Source organism: Nomia melanderi, chromosome 2 (assembly GCF_051020985.1).
Source record: "Nomia melanderi isolate GNS246 chromosome 2, iyNomMela1, whole genome shotgun sequence".
In the NCBI taxonomy this organism is placed as follows: domain Eukaryota; kingdom Metazoa; phylum Arthropoda; class Insecta; order Hymenoptera; family Halictidae; genus Nomia; species Nomia melanderi.
In genome coordinates, this window is record NC_135000.1 from 23,099,168 (window position 1) to 23,124,537 (window position 25,370).

At 45.7% G+C, this 25,370-nt stretch overlaps 1 protein-coding gene across 2 annotated transcripts in view; it reads right to left on the reverse strand.

Annotated features, from left to right (window-relative positions):
- LOC116426916 (retina and anterior neural fold homeobox protein 2) overlaps positions 1-24,966 on the reverse strand; it is a 44,297-nt gene extending 19,331 nt beyond the window's left edge. For both annotated transcript variants that reach the window (XM_031976581.2, XM_076374417.1), the window contains exons 1-2: positions 24,008-24,966; positions 6,553-6,785 (exon numbers count right to left, since the gene is read on the reverse strand). In XM_031976581.2, the coding sequence (XP_031832441.1) occupies positions 6,553-6,785; positions 24,008-24,182 (408 nt within the window). In that variant the 5' untranslated portion in view covers positions 24,183-24,966. The remainder of the gene's footprint in view (positions 1-6,552; positions 6,786-24,007) is intronic.
- Positions 24,967-25,370: the final 404 nt, after the last annotated feature.

Genomic DNA, 25,370 nt, shown 5'->3' on the forward strand with positions numbered 1-25,370 from the left:
GGATCGAGGCGGCGTCGTCGCGCGGAGAAATTCGCGGCAGTAGCCATGGTTACGGGCGTTGATCGGCGGGGGCGCTGGGCGGAGGCGGCGTGCGTGACTAATTTGACACCCCGTAGATATAGGCGCGCTTAACCCAGACAGTCACCTGCGATTCGTGCCGGCCTCGTGTCGGTGCTAACGATCACGATTTCGCTCGGTCTCCATCCCCTTTCGTCGGCGTGCCCCTAATAAAACCGAATTAAACGGGCCGATAAGCGCCGCCGTCGCCGTCGCCGCCGCATAGGAAGAAGAGGCCGATTTCGACGGTTTCGATTTCGGACACGAACACAGTTGGCCATTTTCTACAAGCGAACCGAAACAGCGCGACGTTGCTCCACGAATCAACGTTGTTCCCGGGTTAATGGTTTCGCGAAATATAATAATAAACTCGGCTCCGCGGGTAAATTTGGCCGGGTTCCGCTCGGATCCCCAGTGGCTGATTTAGGCGAGAGCTAGAAGCAGATTGAATCATGCTATGAAATTAATTATACGGCACGCTCGCGAGCACGTTACTCGACGTTGTATGAAGTAGACGTTGTACGTTGTTGATTTAAATAACTGACGGCTGATGGTCTGGTGGGATTGAAATTCTTATGGAGAGAGAAGGGTTTTGATCCGTTTTGCGGGCAATGATTATAAATGCGGAGCGATTGAATATGGAAATTATTGTTCAAACATTGTGTAGGTAAATTTAGTTGTACGAAACTGATAAATATTGAAATCACGTTTCCGTTGACGGTTTAGATTTTCCGTCCTATTATTGTCGAGTTAGACGACGTTGTCAGTTGATCGACGAAACTTTTAAGCCGAACCGATTATTACTATACTTTCGATCAGTTAAACTGCGAGTAATCCAATTTTCGCACCCTGCAAGAGCACTCCGACTCTTCGTGTAACCCGTACGTTACAGCAGGAATGCGTGACACTAACGTGATCGTTCTTCTAGGCGTAACTAACGCGCGCAAAGTGGAAAACGCGAAGAGCCGTCGTTGCCAGAAACAAAGAGATTATTGTTCCAAGCGAGGGTTGATAGTCCAAGGGAGCAGCGTAGTCACGCAGATTTTCATTAAAGCAGCGTGTATGCAAGAAAATAGTTGTACGCGAAACGACGCGTTTCTCTTGGCCTTTGTGTCGACGGTTTCTATGCCGACGTGACAGTAAATAACGTCAAGCAGCGCAAAGAAGATCTTTCGCGCCCCCTTTATTTCGTGCATTCCTTCGTGTCGCAAGATGACTTTCCTGCGCGACGTGCCGGGCAACCCTTCCGTCACGCGACAACGCCCCCGTTTCGAAAAATCAAAGTCCGCTTGGAAATCCCAGCAAACTTCGTTGAAAAATCGAAACTGGCCAACGGTCAAGACCGCGGTCAACGGGAACCGCTTCGAAACGTCGTCGAAAATATTATTCCGCGAGCGGGCGGCGTTGAATTTTCTTTGTAAATGGAACGAAAACAGGGAAGATCGCTTTTAAATTGCGCTCTCAAAAGCTTTCAGAAACGATTGCTGGTTCGATATTAGTTTCACATCCGTCCCCTCCCCCGCCCCTCCCTCGCCGACCTAACCCCGACGAATGTATTTCCCGTCGTAGGCGACCGGTTTGAAATTCTTCCCCGGCGGTGGTGTGCGAAAGCCTCGAAAAAAAATTGTAATCGAATTGGAGTATTTTTCCAATTGGCAATCGCCGAACGGCCGAGCGCGCGGAACGATTGTCTATCCGGCTCGTCTCTCTCCCGCCCGTCCCCTTCCACGCGCTTTCTCTATCCCTCTCTCGTTCTCCATTCCAAATTAGTTGGCCTACCGCGAAAAATCAATCTGCCCGCTTTTTTTCCGCCCGCCCCGCGGTGCTCTCCGCCGTTGTCGATTCCATTCTCGGTGGTCACCGGGAAAATGTAGTTCCAACAGGTCCTGCGAGCGAAACGCCGCCCAACTTCCTCTTCGTTTCGCCATGTTATATTATTATGCTATCTGTTTTTTTATTGTCTCTGAATGTCTCATTTAGAAAACTGCATTCAGCCCCGCGGGGAACTTGAAATCGAATTTACCTTTATTGCTGCCACTGACTTCGATATTTGGCTCCACTTTTCTAACCAATATATATATATAAACGAGTTCTAAGTAACTAATTTTAAATGAATCGTTGCATTATGGAGTTTATAGATAGTACACTCGAATATTGTCAGAGTCTAATATGAAGAGTGAAAATACATGTTGATAAAACAGTTATATACCTTCGAGAGTGATATTCTTAAATGTATAAATGCAAATTATTCAGGGTAGAAGTTTAAAAGGTCAGAGATAAATTAAGTGACATTATTCTTCGAAGATTCTCAACTTCGAAATTTAAAACGTTCACCGCGAGTAACACGTGAATAATACCGATAAGTCCCCCTACATTTTTCCCGAAAGTTCCCGATCAGCAGGTGTTTCTCGGCTCGGTTAATTCGTTAAGTGTTTCCAACGAAACTCACCCCTGTATCGATTCCCATCGGAGGCCCAGTCACTCGGCGCAAATCGTCGAGTTAGTCGGTTATGCCTTATTCCCCGTTCTTCGGCGGAAACTTGGTTCGCGTGACGGCGAAGTTAAACGCGCAACAATCATGTATCTCGACGATGCAACGGGCGAAAGGGTGAGGTGGAGCAGACGTAGAATATTCGCCGTGGACCGATAAAAAATTGAGCACCGGCGAACGGCCGATTATAAAGATTTAATGCCCTTTTGATGCCGTCGTATCAGGCAGAAATATGTACGTTTCATTAAGCTCGTTCCCGTCAATTTCGATGTGACCTTTTTATGGCCGCGCGACGGACAAACGGAGAGGAAATAAACGTTACCGGCAACGGGAAAAGTATCCAGCTTGGCCCTCGGCCATCGAGGAATCGAAGCGAACATTTAATAATTGACGATTTAGCTCTGTTCCCGAGGCCGCCAGACCGTGTTCCCATTACCGAACGCTATTCATCTCCCCGTGGATTTTTTGTAATTCCTTTAGCATCAATTAGAATCCAGTGCTCCCAATAACGAACCAACGGGAATTGCCTTCAACGATTTACAATAATTTAATTTCTATACGTCACTTTCCGTGATTTTTCAAAGGGTTGCTGCGCGATTTCCGTTCGACGGAAATCTACGCGAAAACTGCGACGTCAAAGAACGCGTCCGATCATTCTATGTACAACTTCAGGATTCGCCGCGTCGGAAAAGGAGAATCAGTTTCGAGAGATTCACGGTGACGCGACGGTGGCCGCCATTTCGAGAGATCGTTGTCTCGCGTGGGACCGATTTTCGGTAATGGAGCTGAGTTACAATAACGAGCTTAATAAGCAATTCGCTGCTTCGATATCGGTCGAGGCGTTCGGGGGCCCGCGTCCAATAAAACCTCCGCGCTACGGACGATAATTATCGCGAGAAAACAGCGTTAATCCCCGCAATCAATCCGGCGTATATGCGGCCGGAGGATGCATGAAAATCTGGAAAACGCGCTTTCCCGGTCGCAATCGGGGCTACGGTGACCGCCGACCGGAGCCCCCTACCATCGAAACGGCCCGGTTTGTCCAATAAAAGCTCCGTTTTCCCTTCGCTATCAGCCCCTTCCACCCTTCCGCAAAACCATCTCGTCGACCGGCCTAATAAATCCGACAGATAGGATTGGCGTGCGCTATCAATTAAAAATGATGAAACCGAACGTGCGTCCGCCTCTACGTTTCGCAACCGTTCCACCCAATCTCTATCCCTACCTCCCTACCACCTTCGCCCGCCATCACTCTCTCTCTCTTTTCCTCTCTGCCTCTTTCTTCCCTTCTCGCTTTCTCGCTCACGCTGTCATTCCGTCTCTCCGTTTCTCTACCTCTTTCTCAACCCTCCCACACTTTTCGCGAGGAACACGGCTGATTCCTTCGCCTTGTCTGCTCGCGTAATAAGCTTAAGCGATTAGGTGTACCTTAGGGGCGCACCGGTGTTCCCTTCTCTGGCCTCACGGCTCCTCGATTTCCAGTCGATGGAAGAAGAAAGCTGGAACAGGCGCGGCGGGGGAAACGCGAGACGAGCGGCCAACCCCCTCGAGAAAATTGCAAAAAAGCAGAACGAGAACGGAGACGACGGGGCCGCGACGCCGGCACCGGCAGGTTTTAAACGCAATTTAAATTTTTAATTGCGACCCGACCGGAGGGGAAGACCTCCAATCCTATCCTTCGTCCTTTTCACGCGATCGCGCACCGTCCTCTGGACGCTGCGTCCAACCGCGCCCTCCTTCCGCGTTTTCTTCCGTATTAATTGCGTGGGTCTCCCGACGATTGGGCTCGTCGGGATATTGGCCAGTGAAGCGAACGTCGTCTTAAGGTAATTTCTTTTTCGGGAACAAAGTCGGCTTCGATCGGTCTTGAGAGAGGAATGTACCTATCACCTGATAGTCTGGAAAGTCGCTTAATCTCGATATCTTCTTCTCTTCGATTCGACTCGAATATTGAAGTTTCAATGTATTCACGGTATAAACATTTACGCTGGAAACGAACGTGTCGAACGTTACGCGACGTTCAAGGAAAGCGTCCTCCCGCGGACATTATTTACGCTCGTTAAACCCCTAGCCTTTAACGACCCGCACTGTAATTCCGAGCGATCGCCGTTGCGAGCTGGCAACCCAACAAGCCCGTAAATTCGAATTTTTGACGTCATTTATTCAATTTTGCGACCCGCGCGCAGCGCGGATGGCACGTTAACGCGTCGATAACATCCCGGCCCGATGCCGGGAGATTCGGAACGCGTGCCCGGGTTCCCGGGCAGTCGAACGGGGCGAAGTGAAAACCCGGTGAAAAATCAATTCCGCGCTTCGACAGGCAAAAAAGCAGGTGCCTCGTGAAGGCAGCCAGCGGCGCGGCGGGCAGGTTATTATCCGGGCCGCGGTGAACTACGGCGCGGCCGGCGCGACGTGCACACGTACCACGCTCGGGAACCGTGGCCCCGGGAGTCTAATCGATGCGTCGTCGCATGCGACTGCGTGCTTTTATCGCTGTCACGCACATAATTAATTTAATTTAGTTTAATACGTCGGGCCAGCGTCAGGCGGCGATTGCTGTTCCGATTGTTTGCACGGAAACGCTACCATTAACCCCGGACAGCTCGTTGCGCGAGCGTGCGCGGCGCGCAGGCCGCCAGCGCGAGCTTTGCCGCGTTCACGCGGCCACGACACTCGTATCCGCTTCGCTCGGAAGGGAAAAACAGACGGAAAGAGAGCGAGCGATACGAACGAAGATGGAGATAACAATAAATCGGTTGTTTCGTGATCGGTCACGTCACGAATCGCTGAACGTCCCGCGAATTACGGTTAATCGCCGGGAACGATAATTTATCATCGGCCGAAGGAACACTTATCTCTATGTTCTCTCGTGAATTTCTATGTCCTTTTTTCCCCCGTTTTTTTTCCCCCCGCTACTTTTCTTTTATCCTGCGCCGGCACTGTTACTTTCATGAAAAATATAAAAGCCAATAAAGCGCGATTCGCTTTGCGAAAATTATTGGTCGGTCCGCGTCAAAGCGCGAAATTTGTACCGTAATTCCCGAGCGGGGGTTAAAAAAAAGCACCGCTATGACGACCAAACGACTACGCTGTGCTTTTTAATAAACTTTGTCGTCGGTCGTTGAAGTGCACGAATCCGCGGCTCGATACAACGCTACCGCGCCGCGGCGGGACTCGTCGTTTTCCTTTTCCTCTTGCTTCCTTTCATTTCCCCGTTTCTTTCCGTTACACTGTTCCCGGTAATACGATCGCGGTGTCGTGAGGGTTAACGAGTTAATTCCTCGTTAGTCGCGTGACTCCGTTGCCGGCGCGATTATTTAAAAATGTATGAATTTTCGTTGTCGCCCCGGGAACCGCCGGGCTTGATATACCGGCCCGCCGATTAACCGGCCTGTGTTACACAATTATTCTCCGCCGTTTCTCTAATCCGTACGGGGATCTTTGATTACGGGGAAAATGGCGTGCGCGCGATTAACGGTCGATCGACGTCCGTATCTTTTCGGGATTCGCGGCGTTATGCACGGGTCCCGTGTCCTTCGTTCTAAATGGCGTCCGTTACAATAGATTTTAACGCGTTTTTACACAACAAAATACGAAATACCGAACAACGTTGTATATTCTTGGATCCTTGGTTCTTCTTCGTTACCAAACACATTAAGTAACCGAAATATCTCGATCCACAGAATATGGACTGCCGGAAATGATTAAAGGTGACGGAAAGGAAGTCACAGACATTTCAATGGAACGTTATCAACCTACAAAAATAGTGGGAAAGATATATCTATTTTCTGGTAGGATAAGCTTCACTTTCTTTTGTTCAGAATGGAGAATGGAAATAGAAATATCTCGGGGAAATTGTATCAAGCAACAAAAACGGTATACCAATCTATTTCCCGTGATGAGTCCTTCTGTTCTTTTTTTTTCGGGTCGCGAAATGGAAATAGAAATGGCACCAGAGCGTACATATTCGCCGGCGATTCGCAGATTCGTTGGGAATAACTCACCTGGACTCGCACTTCCGGAAGATTGACTTTCATGGCGAGTTCCTCCCTGGAGTACACGTCCGGATAATGAGACTTCTCGAAGGCCCTCTCGAGCTCGTGCAGCTGGTAGGTGGTGAAGGTCGTCCTGTTCCGGCGATGCTTCTTCTTCCCGCCGTTCCCGTTTAAATCGTCCCCGCAGCCTGCCCCGAGTTCCTCGTCGCTACCGCCACCGGTGGAGTTGCAGCTGTTCTCACCTGGAACCCACGGGAGTGGTCAGGTCTCCTCGGAAACGGTCGTTACGGTTAATAGGTACGGTAATGGTGATCGATTTATCCAGTCCCAGCTATTACCTCTATTATGCGCGTATAATGGTAGCTATTACAAGTGTTGTAACGCTCGGCGGCCGTGCGCGAGCGAACGGAATTTCGCGGCCACGTAAATTTTGCTGCGCCGTGCCTTCCGGCATTTTGTGGACCGACGAATTCACCGATTGTCACTTCTTTGTCTCAAATAAAGTCGAATTGTTCTATTAGCGTATATTTTCTACCGAAGCTCTAACAAAGGAAAATTAGGAAATTGCTTTGAGCGTAATGACGCTCTCCGTTAGCGGAATGAATGTTTCTATAGGTTATTTGTATAAATTAATGTCCATATTGGTGAATTTCCATGAATATTTGCGTTCCATTTATCGGAATACAGATGATAATATTTTTAGTTATAACCAATCCTCAGTTAACGTATTCTTTCGAGTGACAGTCGAAAAATGTTTGAATTCGATTCCAGGAATATCACGGCAGACCGTTCGCGATGCGTTAATGGCGAAATGCATGCATGGAACTCCGTCTCTCTCGCTGGAAACCATTATTCGTAAAAATATCGTGGTACAATCATTCCGAATAATCCGGTTAATTGGCTAGAATGTAACAAAGAATTTCAATATTCCCCGAACTTTCGACTTTCCGCGTTATTCGGCGACGACATTTTTATTGGCATTTCGTTCGCACGCGTCGTTTAATTTTTAACGCAACACCGTGGATCTCTGCGACGATTATTGATTCACACGGGCCCCGTAATTATTTCCTCTGTAATACACAGCGCATAATTCAGTGGATCGTCATAAGGGTTGTAATTGATCCACGCATCGACTGTGCAGTTAACAGTGTATTATCAGAGTCCTACCCGGATAACTCATTATCGATTCCCTTTTATGAAATGGAAATGCGTGCCTTTAAATATACAGCCTTAATTCGTCCCGATTTTTCTGCCCGATGTGACAGCGAACGGTTCGAGTTTACGAACCAGCGAGTGTAAAAATATACGTTGTACATCAGGTGTCGGTTCCGAATCGAATGAGTCCAATTACAACCATGAAAAAAGGTGACGTTTATCTATCATTTCACGAAATGACGGGATATCTTCATTTCCTACTATTCGTGGCTGGGAATAGAAGTTTCTTAGTCTTGTTATTATCGCGTGGATTTAGTTCAAAATAATCCCGTCAACGGTTGTCCTACATTCCAATTCATCGAAACTGTTTCGTACATTTCCAAAATGTACCGGATATAAATTCATGTGGAATCATAATTCACAATCGAACAGGGAGTTCCTTATCTCACCGTACAGCAACCCAGGGAAAGAGGCAGAATGAGAAATAGTGAATGAAAGAAGAGAGAACGGAGAGAGATAGATACAGTTGAAAGCACAATGGACAAATATCGAAGCACGAAAATACACGTGTCAGTGACTTTTCCGTTACGCAGAATCCGGCAATTTATCGTAGGAATCAACGTTCCAATAGAATTTGGTCGGTCGCGATGTTCAGTGTCGCGCCACGGAAATTGAACGGTGGCCTGCAAAAAGGGAACTCTCCGTTTTTGGTTGTTTTGCGTGGCGTGTCGCGAATCCGTCAATATACCGACTATTAAGCGACTCGGTTTCGACCGACGAAAATGGGACAGTCGGAAGCATCGGTCTTCCGTATATAATTTCTTATTCGTTTTAAATATCGATCGAAGTTGAATGATCTGTGTTTAGAAGCCGCGAGTCCGTCAATTACGACTGTATACGATCATTACGGCGAGCCGCTTCAAGTGGCAAGAAATTCGACTAACTAACGTCCCCAAATGTAATTCTTTGTCCGCTTATTCTTATTGACTCTCCGAAAAGAGCTCGCTCCGAGAGTCGGTATTAATTGGCTTAAGGATTTTGCGGATTTCTCGGCTATATCGGCGACGCGACATTTCGACGTCGTTAAACAAGTTCTGGCAGGTGACCGCCGTAACCTGCACTTCCGACAAACTATTACACGGTCATTTTCAATGTAAATTACGCCACCTTCCCATTATCCGTCCTTATTATAGTGCCCAAGAACATGAACACCGTAATTGGAGAAGAAATTGATTTTGCGGGGCTGCGCGAACGAACGACGATCGTTCACCTCGCTATCGTAGCAAATAAACACTTTCTCCGACCATGCCTCGGATAATATATTATTAATACCTTGTAAAACATTAAAATGCGCCAGCGCGAACATCCAGGACAAAGATCACGCTCGTTTTATGGGCTGCGGGAACGTAAAGCCGTTTAAAAGCGTGGAATTACTTCACTACCAGTAAACTGAACGCTTTACTCAATCCAGCTGTTAATTAATTCTTATCATAAATAAAACTACTCGTTTCGCCTCAAACCTTTCGTCCAAATGGTACTCATAGGTGCCACGAACATTTAAAATCTCCAATATGTACCAAATTAAATACTGGTACACTTGCACCACCCACACCCTCCGCTCATCTTAAAAGGATTATCACATTTTTCACTAAAAAACTTCAATTTCACTTAAAATCAACTATTCTTCCCCCGCCTCCTTTGATTTAGGGAGAAACACGTATTCAGGAACGAAAGGGTTAAACTATACATTCCAATTTCAGTAGCCTCTAGAATTGGCGAGCGAAACTTTCGTAGGCTCCCAATAATTGAAAGCAAATCAAGCGTCAAATCCACGTCGACATAAATCCACGGCTAGGTTAATTGAAAAAAGAGAAGAGAAATCAGTCAGCGGTCCGTCGGAACGGTTGAAAAACAATGCCGGTCGAACGGGGCGTCGCGCGTCTAACGCGTTTAATTCGAAACGGAAAGATAATGGAAGACCATTTTCCGGGGTTCCTCATCCATAACCAAATCCAACAATCGAATCCGGCCGGGGCACCAAATGATTCTCTTTTCGCCGATGGATCCCGACACCCCGTGGGGTATATATATTCAGGCTCTCATTAACTGCATAATTAACCTTCTCTCGCGTCGCAGCGTAGCGCATTAGATCGAATTGTGGGGGGTAATCGGGTGGCTCAATGGCGGCGGCGGCGTTCCCGTGCACACACGGACAGCTGCGCAACGAGCACGTATATAACGGGCGATGCGTGCGGCTGTGTGCGCGCGGTATCGGCCCGGTGCTAACCAACAGCCTAATAACCTCGCCTTGCCTCGTGATTGACGCGCCTGTACCGGCTAATTATCAACAACAATCAATAATGGCCCCCGAGAGTGCCAACACCGTCGTCCTCCTTCGCTCCGGGGTACCCGCCTTCGCCTCCCACGGTTACGTGTATCCAACGCTACCAGACACGACGCTCCACCACCCTTCTTCCTCCGGGCTCCGAATCCTATGGAGAGGAACTTCTGTTTCAGGATAGGAACGATCATCTTGGGATTCGAAGGGGAACCACGGCCGTTTCGCAGCCAAGCAAGCACGTTCGATCCCGAACTCGCGTGCTTGTGGAGTATAATAATTAGACGGCGAATTTTATGCATTCGTGGCAAATGCATGTATACAGTGTAGATCGGAGGAATGTTCAGAAGAATTTAACGTTATCTACTTTTTATGGAAATCACGGGAATGCAATTTTTTGAGCTTCCGGTGATCATTATGTCATCTAAATGAACCTGTTTTGTAAGATTCGAGTAGTTAATGGTTATACGTTGTTAGTGATTCTGGAACAAGAAGAGTAACATGGGTTGGTTTATTTTTATGTTATTGATATTCTTTATATCGTGAAGTAATTGAGATCTGTTTCTCTTGGCAGCACCTTGTTTTTTCTATAGCTAGGTTATATGAAATAAAGAATTATTTTAAATAAAGAAATATTACTATATCATTATTTATTGTGTAAGACGTATTCTACTCGTTGTAAGAGGCTTAATTTTAAAGTTATCAGACGCTCGTGAAAAATACGCAGTGGTCACTGTATTAGAACAAAAGATTGTTTCTACTTAAATGGAGCTTCCTCGAATAATGGTTCACTCCGTTAAAAATGGAGTATAGATAACCTGATTTGATTTCGCCGAGGAAACATCGATTTACTGGGAAATATTTTTAAAGTCGAATGAAGTCTTTTGTTCAGCCGTTCTTCGGCTTGGCAGACTATAAATTCATAAACATCCAGAGTTAGCAGACTGAAAACCTGCGGACAGTTTCCGTAGATGTATGCTCGGAATAACAGTACCGTTTATAAGGAGTAACAATTCCGTGGGCGATTCAAATCCACACTTCCGCCCCAATTCGCATCGCGCTCGCGATGGTAGACGCCCGTCAGAAATTGAATTACTAGGAGAAACCTTTCTCCGGAAATGGCGGAGTTCGTGTCAGAAACTCGATCTCGCGTAATTGATCAAAAACTTATGAACCACGAATAAACGATCGACCTATTCGAAATCAAAATCTATTTTCACATCGACGAATCCGTTTCTTCAACTTTATCTATAAAAAGACATTCGTCCGAACCTTTGATCAAACTCACATCAAAATATCTGATAAATCTCTATGGTTTTCGTTTCGTTGAAAATTTCTATTAAAAGACAATCGCTTATAGTGCGTGATATTACAAAAAAGAGAACGTTAACAATTATTTACTGTCTATTTCGCCCGCGACGAATGCGATGGAATTGGATGTGTTTAGAGTGAAATTAATGTGGGTATATTATATTCGTAGTGGGTTATGGAGGTTTGTATAGGTGTATATAGAACGTCTGCATAACTGGGCGGTGTAAGCGTGTACCGGGTTGTGTGAGTACGTCTGCGCAATAATTGGTTTCGGTCGGACAGAGTAACCATCGTGATTAAATTCTACGAGGCAGGTGCAGAGTGGTGGTGCGCCGTCGCTGTTGCGTTATATCGAGATCACCCAGTGTATCGCTCCAAGTGGCTCGAGTTTTCGTGGATTAAAGGCGACACCGCGTCGCAAAGTGAAAGTTTTCCACGGTGTAATTGGGAATCGGTGTTATTAATATCGGGGAACACTGCTCTGGTCCTGGCTTCATAATGTCGTTAGAATTGAATAAACTGGCGAACGCAGATCTAAAAGTAATTCTGTCATAATCGTTATCTCTACCCGCGATAGAAGACTCGAATAGACACTGATGTACATTATGATCTAGATTCAGAGAATTATACAGTTAATGTTTTTCGCTGGACGAGTAACTACAAGAAATTACAGAACGAAACACGTGTATTTCGACTTTTAAATGTATATGATACGCGAGAGAAGGTACGACAGTTATGCGAGATAATAATGCCAGTTGTAGTATCTGGCAGACATATCAATTTGAATTTCAAGTATGAATGATTTATGTTTGAGTTAGTTACATTGTTGCATAATAGGGTTTCAACGCAGCTTTTAATCAGCTAGAAATTATTTGAATACTAGAAATAATATATCACACCTTCCAATTATCTCACATTAGTTCCCGATGATTGTAGTTTTTGCTTCTAGAAGTATCGAGCGACAAGAATTGATGACGACCGAACGGATACTCCGTTGCGAACATTAACACGATTTCATTATCCACCTTAATCGATTCTTTGACTCGATTAACGCCCCGGGGGAAGAATCAAAAGAAGACCCGTGGCGTTCCGAAATTTATCAGCGATCAGTGTTGGCCCATTAGAGGCGGTGCCCGATTCAGGAGGCCACGATTCCTCTCCGGCCACTTCGTCCATTATACTATCTTCCCGTGTCAATCTCTTAAGTAGCTGGAATGGGCTAAGAACGCTTTACAATGTCCCGATACCATCTGTTCCACCGTTGAACGCGAAATACCGGCGACGATCTGTTTTCCCGAAATCGAACCACTTTCGGCGAACAATTACGCCACTGAGACGTGAAATCCGGGCACCGTTGTCGCGTTTCTTTCAAGCAACAACTTTCGAAATCTGCGATACTTGCCTCCCTTGAAAATACTATTTTATCTCCCTTAATCACAGTTATAGAACGAACTACTCTCCCAACGCAATAAGAATCGCTCCGTTCGAATTCCAATTTTCCTGATTTACGAAGCTAAGAATTACAAGGACTTACAATTATACGAACATTCTGAACATTCGTGCAACGCTGAAAACGACGATTCTTTACGAATAAATCCGCGAGGCTATACAGTCGACGCTTGCCACGGGAACGATATTTAAAGAACGCTAATGGGCGAAGTCCGGTTTAATAAGGTCTTGTGTTTCGATTACAATTAAACTCTATTTATAAATCGCCCGACTTTCGTCACCTGTTTCAACCGGACCTCGTTTCTGCGATCCTTTCAACGTATCCACGGCTGACCACGCCGACCGAATTCGAATTCCGCGAACGGTGAATCAGCTGTCCGACGTTCGATTAACGGAGACATAATGAACGCCGCCGCGGGAACTTGCCACGTAGGAGAACGGGTTCGGGGAAAGTCGTGCAGCCAAATCAATCACGTGAGCCGGACGCGGGTCTCCAACCCCTGGACAAGACACCCGCTAATTAAATAACTCTCGTCGTCGACGTATTTTCCATCGGAGCCGCGGCGAACATAAATCGGCGAATAGATCGTTGGATGGAACGGCACACGCGTCAGCGATCTTTTTTCTCATAACCGCGATCCAACCCCCTCCTCAAATTCCTGTTTCCCCCGAGCGACGTTGTTCGATGTCGCTTCGTCGTTTATACTTAAGCACGGCTGTCGATTCGAAATTTAATTTCCTTGATCGGCGTGGGAGGACAGGGCGGGACAAGGAGAGGCGAAACGAGAGGAGGGAAATAAGAGAAAGAAGACGGTATACGCCGTCACACAGAGGGCTTAGCTCGCCGACCAAAGAGGATTACAGAATTTGTCTTCCCGTGGACCGTCACCGGTACGTCTCGCCGGCTCTCCCGTCTATCCTTTTCTCTTTCTTCCTCTGTCTCTCTCCTTCCACTCGTTTTCTCTGATCTTTATTTTCTCCTGTCTCTGAACTCTTCTTCTGTTCCCACCCCCGCGTTCCCCAGCCGCTCCGTCCCTCCACCTTCACCTTCTTTCTCTGTGGTTTTTATCTCCGGAACGAAACGCAATGGCCACTTTGCGCGGCACAAAGTTTCGACGGAAATTTCTTCGTAAAAGCCACTGTCACCTGTCGCGCTCTTTAATCTGACGCACGTATCGATCCACCCAGAAGTGTTTCCACCCCGCGGCGCTAACCCCCTCCCCACCGTACCGCGTCACTCGCGTTCAACCAGTGTTTTTATTATACCCGATGCAGGCTCGAGGAGTTGTCGAGTGTCTCCCGCGACTGGTGCCGGGTACATAAAATGGAATAATTAGGGTGGCGATTATGTGCCCTTGATGCCGTTTACGCTTCGACTGTCGCTTAGACGCAGGTAATATTTGTTTCAACACTTTGAATTGGTATTTCGTGAATTACCGATCAGCGGTCACGAATCTTGCACGATTTAAAGGTGTTGTTACTTTTTAAATTGTCCGTTGTGCTTTCTTGATCTTTAAATTTTCATTCGAATATGTTAATTGAATAGGTATCCGGGCAGTAGCGGAATCGCATAATAATTCTCGCAACGCCTGGTCTTCGCTTAGCAACGGAAAGATGAATTTATTAGTGCAGGGAGTGAAGAAACAAGAACAAACTATTCGGCGAATGGAAAGACAAATAGAAGAGGAACCCGTAGAACGTGATCTCTCGATTCTCGATTAGCGAGAGGAGAGTATCAAGTTCGTCGATTATTCACGTACCGGTATCGAATTATTAAATTGTCAAAGCTACGGCAAGAACGCGAACAGAGGTGAAGAGAGAACGGGACAGAAGGAGAGAAAGAGGGAGAGAGAGGGCAGCGTGTCTTAAGAACGCTCGGCGAAAGGCTCTTAAGCTGTCATCAAGTTCTTGCAACGGGGATAAAATTTCCTTCTAAACGGGTCAACGTTCTGGTAATCATCTCGAGTAAGTTAATTGGAACGATATCGAAGTTAGAAATTATCTAATCGAATTGAACCGACGTGTCTATTTCTGAAGAATTCGGATGTAGAAGTGTGTCGAAGGATTTTCTGTCCGACTAAATTGAACTTGTTACTTTGCTCATCGTTATAAATAATAATATCACGTATATATTATTTTCTATAGCTCAATATAAACTATTCGTATCATAGAAAAATATAATTGATTGTAGAAATATTGTGAAGGATCATTGATCTCGATGGAAAGAATTTAAACGATTTAAAATCGTTTTCTAATTCACGATTTAAAAATGTAATGTTTCATCTTACATGAACTTTTACGTTAAACCTTAATATACGTATTCTGTTCTTTCCATCGTGTAAGGTAACCTCTGCCAATTAATTTTTTTTGCACGGAAATAACACTCGCTAACTTCCATTGCGTCGTCGTAATAGCCTTACATCGAGGCTCGGTATAATCCGCTGTAAAACAATTTCAACTTTAATCTCGGTGTGTTTTCAATTTTCCCCACGTTCTCGTTAAGGCGACATATTTCTTTACAGAGGTTTGAGAACAGCGACGGAAAAAGAATGCAGCGAGCGAGCGAGTGAAAGGGCAGGCGATATTTGTCTGCGTTCTTTGAGGGAGGATTATAATTCGCGGCGTCGCGTCGCCTTCATTATAATAGTAATCAACGTGGCCGCCCCTCGTTATCGTTACTACTTAATAATTTAATTGTTCGGTGGCGTGCAGCCTTTATTGGGATATCTCTGGCTGCATCGTGCGACGGTCGATCCGCCGTTGTGTGGGTTCGTTCGTGATCGCGCGACCCGGTGTTTTATAAACTTGCCGCGAAGGAAGCCACGAAAGCACCGCGAAAAAATTGATTTCGAGTAAACACCGCGAAATAGATCATGACAATATTGCGCGAATACGGTCTCGCGAATTTTCACGCTACTGCGGTGACACCCATTACACTCGGTTCAAACAAACTTTTATTAAGCCGAAAATTCTGATGCGAGTAATTTTATTATTACCAAAATTTATTTCATTAACCATTATTTTACTGATTAAAAGACCGCCATAAAAATAAAATAGAAAAATTAGTGATGATTGTTTAATCCAAGGGATTTATCGTATTTTTGAATCTCATAATTTCCCAGATCTTAACGTATTTCTGTCTCTCGAATCAGGAAGCTCGGCTCTTCTAAAAAGATTGTTTTCAACCTTTCGGAATATTTCCGAACGCAGAGCGTCATCGCAAAGAATCCAAGGGCGTTCGAAGGGTCGTTGATAAACTCGAAGGGAGTGAAACCTTCCACGGTCGTCCATGAGGTTCGAAAGCAGGCCGGGGTAGAGCGCCACGCAATAAAACACCCCGTCGTGCACAATGTACCTACTAATAATTTAATTGTTCCGAGGCATGCGATGCTTATTACAATCTCTCCATCGACGTTGTGCAAGCACGAACACAAATTCTCGCGTACACGCGCTTCTAAACGAGTTGACTCGGCCTGCTCTGTCTACGACAGTCTGTGCACGCATCTTCTTGGCCGAGCACACACATACGTGTGCAACGGATGGATTCTCAGTATCACCGATACGTTTCCATATGAACTCATGAAAGTCTCATAAACCCTAGACAACATCTATTATCATCATACCTGTTCATTCCTCTTTTCTCAAAAATCTCGAGAAAATGAAACACGAAAGCTAAGACACGACAAATCGATATAAATATTATCATCGTTCAACTGATCGATTTAGCAAAAATAATTTAGACAATGGAAAAACCTTTCTATCCTCTTAGTTTCAAATTTTATTCTAAAACATTCTCGTTGTCGATATAATTTGAATTCTTCATTCAACAAGATGAACCTAACGTTAGAGAACATCAATAAAGTAATCGTTATATTAGAAATTTGCTATACTCTTGCAAGTAACGTTCTCAAGTCGATACGTAGCATAACACCGATCACTAATCGCCGAATCACGGGGAACATCAAGCTGCACGAGCGCCTCCACTTCCTGTGCTTCCGCCACCCCCTCCCAAACCCCTCCGTCGCCGTCTGTCCCCGTATGATGTATCTCATTGGATTCGTCTAGGCATGGAGACCCGTCTGCTATCGATCACGAAACGTTTCGGTATCCGAGCGGCGAAATAGCTTCCCCGACGCCGGGTGTACGATTGATCGACGACACCTGTGCGCCAATTACCACTCGTAAGCTTTGATCCAACGGTAATTCGGTTAAATCGGCGCGCTTCTCGCTCGCTCCAGATCACCTTGTTCCGTCTACGATTCTTGACGCTTTATTGATCATTTTCCAACGAGATTCATGCGGAAATCGTGTGTCTACGAATATTGCTCGGTATGCGAATTTAACGAAATTCCACCAGAAAGGGTTACACAGAGGATCATTTTACATTCGACAAATGATACAATTATCCATCGTTGTTCGATGGTAAACATTATGATAATTCGTGAATCCGCTTCAAAAATCTCTATTGGCGATATTGAAGAGATTATAAATAAGCCAAAACGCAATTTTTATAGTATTATCGGTTGGAACAAGTTAGGATCAGTAACGTGAAATATAAACGGAAATTCCTGACCACATTGAAAGCTGTTGCGAGACAAACAGAATTCCCATCCTCCAAAAGCGGTTGATCCGCTTCATACCGGAGCGACATTTCGTAAATCTTTCGCGACAGTGACACGATTATCTTGGCTGCCGTAAATAGAATATCAATTCCTGGATTTCGATTTTTTCGGTTGACCGCCTCAGTTCGTAAAGAGCAACTTTTATTCCACATGTATTTCCGAGTTTTATAAAACACTTTAATAAGCACAATTGCTCTGTTGCGAAAGAAAATCGATAACGTTTCATGATAAAACTGTTAACAATCTTGTTGCGGGATGATTCTCCGTTTAAGTATCAGTTGGATTATTCAATGTTCACCGCGGCACTGATTCGAAGTCGATCGCGGGCGATACGAGTCTCCGATTGATTCGATATACTCGGCTCGTTTCGAGCTCCGTTCGATTCGGCCGATCGACGTCGGCGAGGCTCGAAAAGCAGTCGAAAAACGAGCTATCCTCGCAATAAATGGGTATGAAATTACACGTAATTGCTCGTGCCTCCTTCCCTCCGCGCTATATTGCCGTTGTCACGCGATCGAAATTACTCCCCCTAACAAAGCACTTTTACCTGCGGCGTTCCAGAGCGCGGCGACGCCGTTACCTCTACCCCGGCCGCTTTAATTCCGCCATTCCTTTCAATGGGAGCATTTTTCTTCTATTAACTGTTTGCTCTTCCCTTGTTATACATGCACATGTTGCCTCAACGTACTCTTTTCAACGAAATTTCTCTATACTTTAATTTACTTCAATTATACTCGCGTTCACAATTAGGTACAGTGTTCTTATTCCCCCCCGGTGTCTTTAATCTAGATACTGTAGTTCAAATCAAAGAGCATACGTGTCGCGTTTAAATACTTCTTGAAATAATTAAGGCACCGATATACAAGAGAATATTTCAGAATACACTGAATTCAGTTTACAGAAAGATGCGAATATATTTAAGAAATCCTGATAGTAGTTTAGGGATACTTTAGAGTACCTACAGAAAGTTACTTATAATAAAAACTAACGGTTCCTAGAATTCGAAATTATGAAGTTTATATAAGTAAATCACAATCGTTACCTTGGTCCCAGAATTACAATTACTCAAGCAACTGGGCGGAGATCGTGAAATGTGAGGTTTCCGGGCCTCGAAACGTTTTCCAGCAGACAGGACCGATTAATTGTCCCAATTCGTCGCGCTCGTATTACGCGTGGATCCGCGAAGACCGCGCGTGATTAATTGGAAGCGTGCCGCGTAGCAGTTAGCGGCCGCTAGCCGGTCGGAAAATCAGAAAGGATAATTGTGCGAATTACCAAGGAATTGATGCAATTACGACGGCGGAGCCACGGCGGCATTATCGCGGCGTTAAGGAAAGTTATTCGTTCGCCGGCCGGCTCATTATGCGCCGGGAATTAATGAAATTTGAAAGTGCATTAATCCGCCGGCTCGCGTACGAGGTAAGATTGATTGCGGCACACTTAACGCTGCTCCGTCGGTCCCCTTCTTTCTCTTCTCTCTGCACTGTTCGGTGCGTCTATCGCGGGAATTTATCGTCGTCGCGTTGTGTCATTTCGAATCGGATCATCGCGCTGGATACTTCCTCCAAAGAATAAAACGTACGCTGTTAATCCCGTAAAACATTACAGAGTCATGTTCCTCCACGCTCTAATTCCATCATTTTTCTTCTGTCTGTAATATATTTTTTGTCTGTCACACTTTAATAACTCACGATATGTACATCCTTTTTATTAATCTGTTTAATATTTTGACAGTAACAAGTTGACGAAGATACGGGTATGATAATACTAATGCGTTCAGCCATAAATTGGGCAATAAGTAATTTCAATAGCTGAAGGAGATACTAATAGAGTCTACGAGGTTCGTAATAGTTTCGCCAAACGTTTTTATTTTCACGGCACTAAAGTTTCCAGTAACATGTGGAAAACATGCGAACGAAGGTAGCGGTTTTCGACCGTTATTCGTCCGTCGCCGGCGCTTTCTTCAAAATTCATATTGTTGCATGTTAATTGCATGTTGAAAGCCAATCAGTTTTATCTACGAGTCTCCCCGCACTAATTATCTTAAGTTGCTGCCGTACAAGATTCCAGTTATTAAAGGCACCAAGGACAGGGCACAGCCGGCAAAAGTTCACGACGGCCTTTCACTTTTAATAACTTAATAAATTCTCCCGATGACTCGGTCGCGGGCAGAAGGGTTTTCGACAGGGATAACAGATCCGTTTTAAACCTACGATGGTAGCCGCCGCGCAGACGGGCCCCGGGAGATGACGAAGAAGAAGACGAGGACGGCGGAAGATAAGGTTGGAGGAAGAGGAGGACGAAAAAGAGGCTGAAGAAGAAAGTAGATGGGGCAGGCGCGATCCATTAGTAGACACGTCAATTCAGCTCTTAAGAAGCGACTGACTTAAAGCCGCTTCCATCTATCTCTTTTTTTCGCCCCTCCCCGGTTCATTCCTCCCTTCTCTTCCATCATACTTATTAGCGGAGGCCGACCTTGCCTCTTACCTTTTCTTCTTTCTCGCGGACGGTATCATAATTAATGATAATTCGATTAGCGGAACAAGACTTGGGCTCCGGCTAAGCAGCCTTCCGAGTTCATCTTCTTCTTTCTATTTTCTCTTTCTTTCGGCAGGCAGGGAACCGGAGGGAAAGGGAATCGAGGGTTTCTTTTTGTTTCCTCGCGGCTCCTCGATTTCTCCTTTCAATTTTCTCGTCACGGAGATAGACCGCGGCTCGTTTCCTGAATTGACCGGCACCGCCGAAGGGTTAAGTGGCTCGATTACTCTTGGAAGACATTGTGCACGATTTCCTTCTACCTCTCCCTTCGCCATTCTTACCGTTCACCGTCTTCTTCGTTCAGAGAAAACCGAAAGAACGGTGTTCTTCGGGTTTCGATCTTTGAGTTTGTTATTGTGGCGGATGCGTGTAAGTAAACTGTTCTCCAAGGATTCTTTAAAAGACAATCACTGAATTCGTACGTTGTTTTAAATCGAACAGGAACGAGATAATGTTATTAGTTATCCCAGATTTATTAGTTGAACCGCAGAAAAAGATTCTCCTATCATCTACCGTCCAAATAAAATTCCCGATTAAATGAACTTCTACGCGAACCGATGTTTCCAGCTAAAAGAACCAACGATCGATCATTATCACCACCGGCCGGCCCTTTTTCCGCGACATCCTCCGCGTCGATCGAACTTCGTTCATTATCCCACAAAACCGTCGCGTCCGGCGCTACCGATTTCTAACTCGATGAAGTCGTTTCTTGCGCGTCCCATCGAAATTACCGGGACATGCGCGACTACTTAGTTGCCGCGGAAACGCGTTGATATCGAATGACGTATCGCTCTATCGATCGTCCCGATCACCGCTCGATCATCGCCGGTCGACTGATCTCGCAGACAAGAGAAAGAAGAGATTCGAAGCCCGAAACGCCAACAGCGGTCGAATTAAATCGAAAAGTCACCGATGACGACTCTGTCCGAGAGGGATCCGCTGCCGATCTTCGCGCCCCAACAAAATCGATCTGTCTGTGACGGGCTCGGTGTTGGGCAGGAACAAACGGTTAAGTGCATTATGCAAAAACGCTTAGTTATCGATGACCGACACCGGCCGCGGCCAACGAGATTACACGAGGCTTAATATATCACAAACAGAGGATCGAGCGCGGACCTTAACCGGAACGAGGCGTCGAATCACGCTAATTCCCATCGGTCGAAATGGTTGACGATTTCGCGCGGCGAATCATTCCCTTCTCCGCCCCTCGAACATCCTCCCTCGTCCCTCTTCCTATTCGACCTACTCGACGCCGAACCCTGGGTGCAACGTTTCTCTCTCTTTTTTTAATTTCTCTTTTTCTCCTTCTTCCCCTTTCTTCTCCCTCCCCTCGCCCTCCCCCGTTCGAGGGGGAGAGAAACGAATCGCGAGGCAGCAGCGCCCGTACGAAATTGTTTTGTCGATTTTTACCCTTCCGGCCGAAAGTGTTTGTTGCGTCGATAGGCGGGCGCGGCCGCGTGCAATACGGGTAACGGTGACATCGTGAACGACAGTCGGTGGTCAAACCGTTTTGCCGTGTATTACGGCCACAGAAGAACAACAACGGCAACGACGACGACCAGAACTACGACGATGACGTCGACGACGGCCACCGGTCCGCTCGCTCTCGGAATTGGAATTATCGGATACACGTTTCGACGGGGCCGATACAGCCGGACTCGGTTCACGTTTCACTTCGCCTCCGGACGACGACTAATTAGCGGCCGTGCACGGTAGCATACCGCTGCCACTCGGGAACCAGATCGTCGCGATACTAACGATTTTTCAATTACACTCGTAACGTCGCCCCCGTGCGCGGCCCGAACAGTAGTGTCGGGATAATGGCGTCGGGGATCGCGGCGGAGAGGTTAAGCAGCTAATGAGGAATTGATGTGCATCGGAGAAGGAAACTATGGGAATACTTTCGTCGGTGTTTGCCTCTGCTGGCAGTAATATTGCGTATCTACGGAAGTCTATTGAAATCTTGATTTTCGGATATTTGCTAATGGGATTTATGACGTTCAACCCTCTTAGTTGCAGCCTTTCGAAACATTGTACGAGAGGAAATGCATTGTCGTTACACAGCGCAATGTGTAAATTTGAAATTTTCTGATAATCATGAAACTGTGTCCTTTTATTCGGAGTATCTAAATAGTTTTTAGATTGCATTTCAGACTTTTGTTAATTAGGAAATTTCATTTGACTGTATTTAATTCACGCTGCAACGTGACGTTTATGTTAAACAAAGTTGGAAGCTGATTACTAAGTGGACTCGTAAATCTTTTGTAATAGGATCAAAGTTGAATAAAGCGGATGAAGTGCTCGAACAAATCTGCCTGCGCCGGTTGATAAGTGTTTATCTGCTATGTTGGCTTATTAAATCATGTTGATAAGGACGTTTGACTACGCAACGCAACGTGATCGATTGCTTATTGTTTTCAAATTGCAGATCAAGATACAAAACATAATGAGAATATGTAGCTTATACCTACTTAATTATTTTCACTTCCGCTTGAGTCATTTGATTAAATGTTTCTTTTCTGGAATGTTTTTGATTTATTTACGATTGCATATTTAACAAACATGAAACGCTTGATACCCTCGTAGGATTAAAACAGATGAAGAAGAAGAGAATGGGGAAAAAAATAATATTCTTTTATAAATAGAACACTGAATAAAATCCATCAAAGTTGAGACAATAATTCTTCTGTTCTAAATGAAGATGTCTACATACTTTGTTACACCGATTAAGAAGTTGCGGATAGCTGTTCATTACTCACGTCCGTTCGCGATTATTAATTTCACGTGAAAGAACGTAGACCGCGATGAGGATATTCAAATCAGACGAGAAATTATACAAATGAGCGCGGCTTAATTTGTCAGGAAAAAATACCCCTCGGGAAACCGCGGTTGTTCCGTGATTTCTAACGCCGATTCACTCGGCGAGCATTGACGAGCACACTAATGCATTCTCCTAATTAGCGTCGCGCTAGAGAATCAGCAAGCGAGATACATTAAGGTTTTCACGACGTTATTATCTGTGGCGTCATCTCAATTTCCATAACTACCGTATTAATAATTACCGCGATCAGAACAACAGTGTCGCTAATAACACGCTCTAATTCGATCCGGATGTCTATTAATGAACTTAATGAAGGAGGAAAAGAATACGAAAAACAGCAAAATGTGTCTTAGACCTCTCAAACTATCAAGCTAATTACATAATCCGGAGTTTCCCACGAAATTGCAGGCAAAACATTGCGCTGATACAGATGTTTGATCAACGCCCGCCATTAAATCAGGAGTTTCGATCGGTACGGCGGATAATAGTGAAACTAGTAATTGGATGAAATGATTGATCGAAGCTGCTTTGTTAATAAGTCTCCGGGGGTAACTTGAGCCGTTTTGGGATTTGGGATCCAGTGTCCTGGATCTGGCACAGGGGTAGCAACCGAGACGCATGAGGCTCTTGCGGCTCATGCGTGCCCGTCGGACGGAGCGTACCGTGTTCTACTATCTCTCACCGTATTGTGGCAATAAAATAAGTTTTACATAATTCTAATTAGCGTAATTGCGTCAAATAACTGAAGCCAGTTTGTATACTGGTATATCAATCTTAAATACACCCTTTGGAGGTAACGTTCATCGCTAAATTGTTAATTTAAAATTACATCATCAATGCTAACATCATTTAACCCAGAAATTAATGAATAAAACAACAATAAAATCTTTCCAAACCTTTAATGTTTATTATAATTGAAAGATAAAATGTTAATTAGCGAATACGATATTTATAGCTCGAATTAGTTTTAAATCAGAGTAAACGATCTAATTGATTTAAACCTATTATGAAGTAATTTCGAGTGTTCTGTTGGAAAAATGGATCGTTAGAAGAACACTTCATGGTACAAATCTTTCAATAGCAACTAATCAACCTGACTAATACCGTACAACCCTTACGTGTGGGTACTTCGAAAAAAATCTCTCAAAGTATTTGTAAACAAGAAACCATGCGAGTGACTGTAAAATATTCTTGACAAGTACAAAAGTAAGCAACGAAAGCGTACGTTACCGGTGTTCTCCTGCGTGTCCCGAGCGTTATCCTCCATTTCTTGATGACCTCTTTTGTTATTAGCCAGTCCGAGGATAGCGTCGATGCTGTGTCTGGGCGTACTGCTCGCGGGTTTCGGCAGGACTATGTCCTGGCTGTTCTGCGAGGCGGTGTCGACGAGCTGTTGCGAGTCCATCGTCGGAAATCCAAATCTGACCCTCGGTCCGATACAACTTAGGCCACCGATCCCGTCAAGAACGGCACCCCCCGAGCGATCGTTCGGTGTACGCACTAGTACTCGACCGACGCGCGAAACGATTGTCCAGGACACGCGTTCTCAATCCCAAAATACATTTTGAAGGACTACCGCGCTATCACGCGCCAATGTTTCAGCGTTTCCCGCTTCGAAATCTCTAACGGGATACAAATTACCGCAAACTTTTGCTGTCGCGCCACCACCCCCTACAAATTACACGCGACAAGTTCCCCTGTCAAAACAGTTCCTCCGTTTAATCAAGCTAACGGCAGTCAACACTCGGTTACCAACACTGCTTCTGGCATCGATGCAATCGACTCGAGACAGTTCTCATGACCGATCCTCGACGCACAACATCTTGACACTCGATTGTAGAATCTATAGATCCTCGACGATCCTGTTCCTGGCACAGATAACAGAATACCGCAAGCTCGATCCCACTCCGAAGAGTCTTCTAAGTATCTCGTTATTCTGACGAGAACGTTTCCCAGTATTTTACACACTACGTACTCCTCGACGGTTCCAGGCGAGATCTACCTTCGATCCGATCCCTCTGTGATCCATCCGCTCGCAACGATCTTCTCGCTCGCTCATCGAACCGACGATCGGGATATCTCCGGCGCGGACAGATCGCCGAGAGGCACGCTGGTTCCGAAAAAAAAGAAGTTGACAAAACAGTTCTGGAGTCGAGGCTGTTGTGCGTGCGTCGTGCCAACGAGGACTAGTCGGCTGGTCGTTCGGCGGGGTGGCCTTTGTTGTAGCTGCACACAACTACTACGCGGGAGAAGCCGTTCGCTGGAAAGAGGTGGTCCGGGAGCTGTTGTCGTGGGCGTGGCGTCGATCGGCGAATCCGGGACGTCGTTCGCCCGCCGCCGGGCCAATCGCGGCCGGGAGCCAAGAACATGGCGAGACAGTGGTGCTCAATCGGCACGGGGCGACGGTTAACCCACCCTTGCGGTCTCGGTGGTGGGGTTAATTCGCAGGGGTAGAAGAGGTGGACTCTCGTCGAGCTTCCGTGACACCGTGCGAGCACACCAGCTCAGCCTCCGGCGAGTGTACGAGTCACGGGTTCGTTGTGTGCGCGCTCGAGGGATGGATAGAGCGGGGTGGCTCTGTGTACGCGCACAC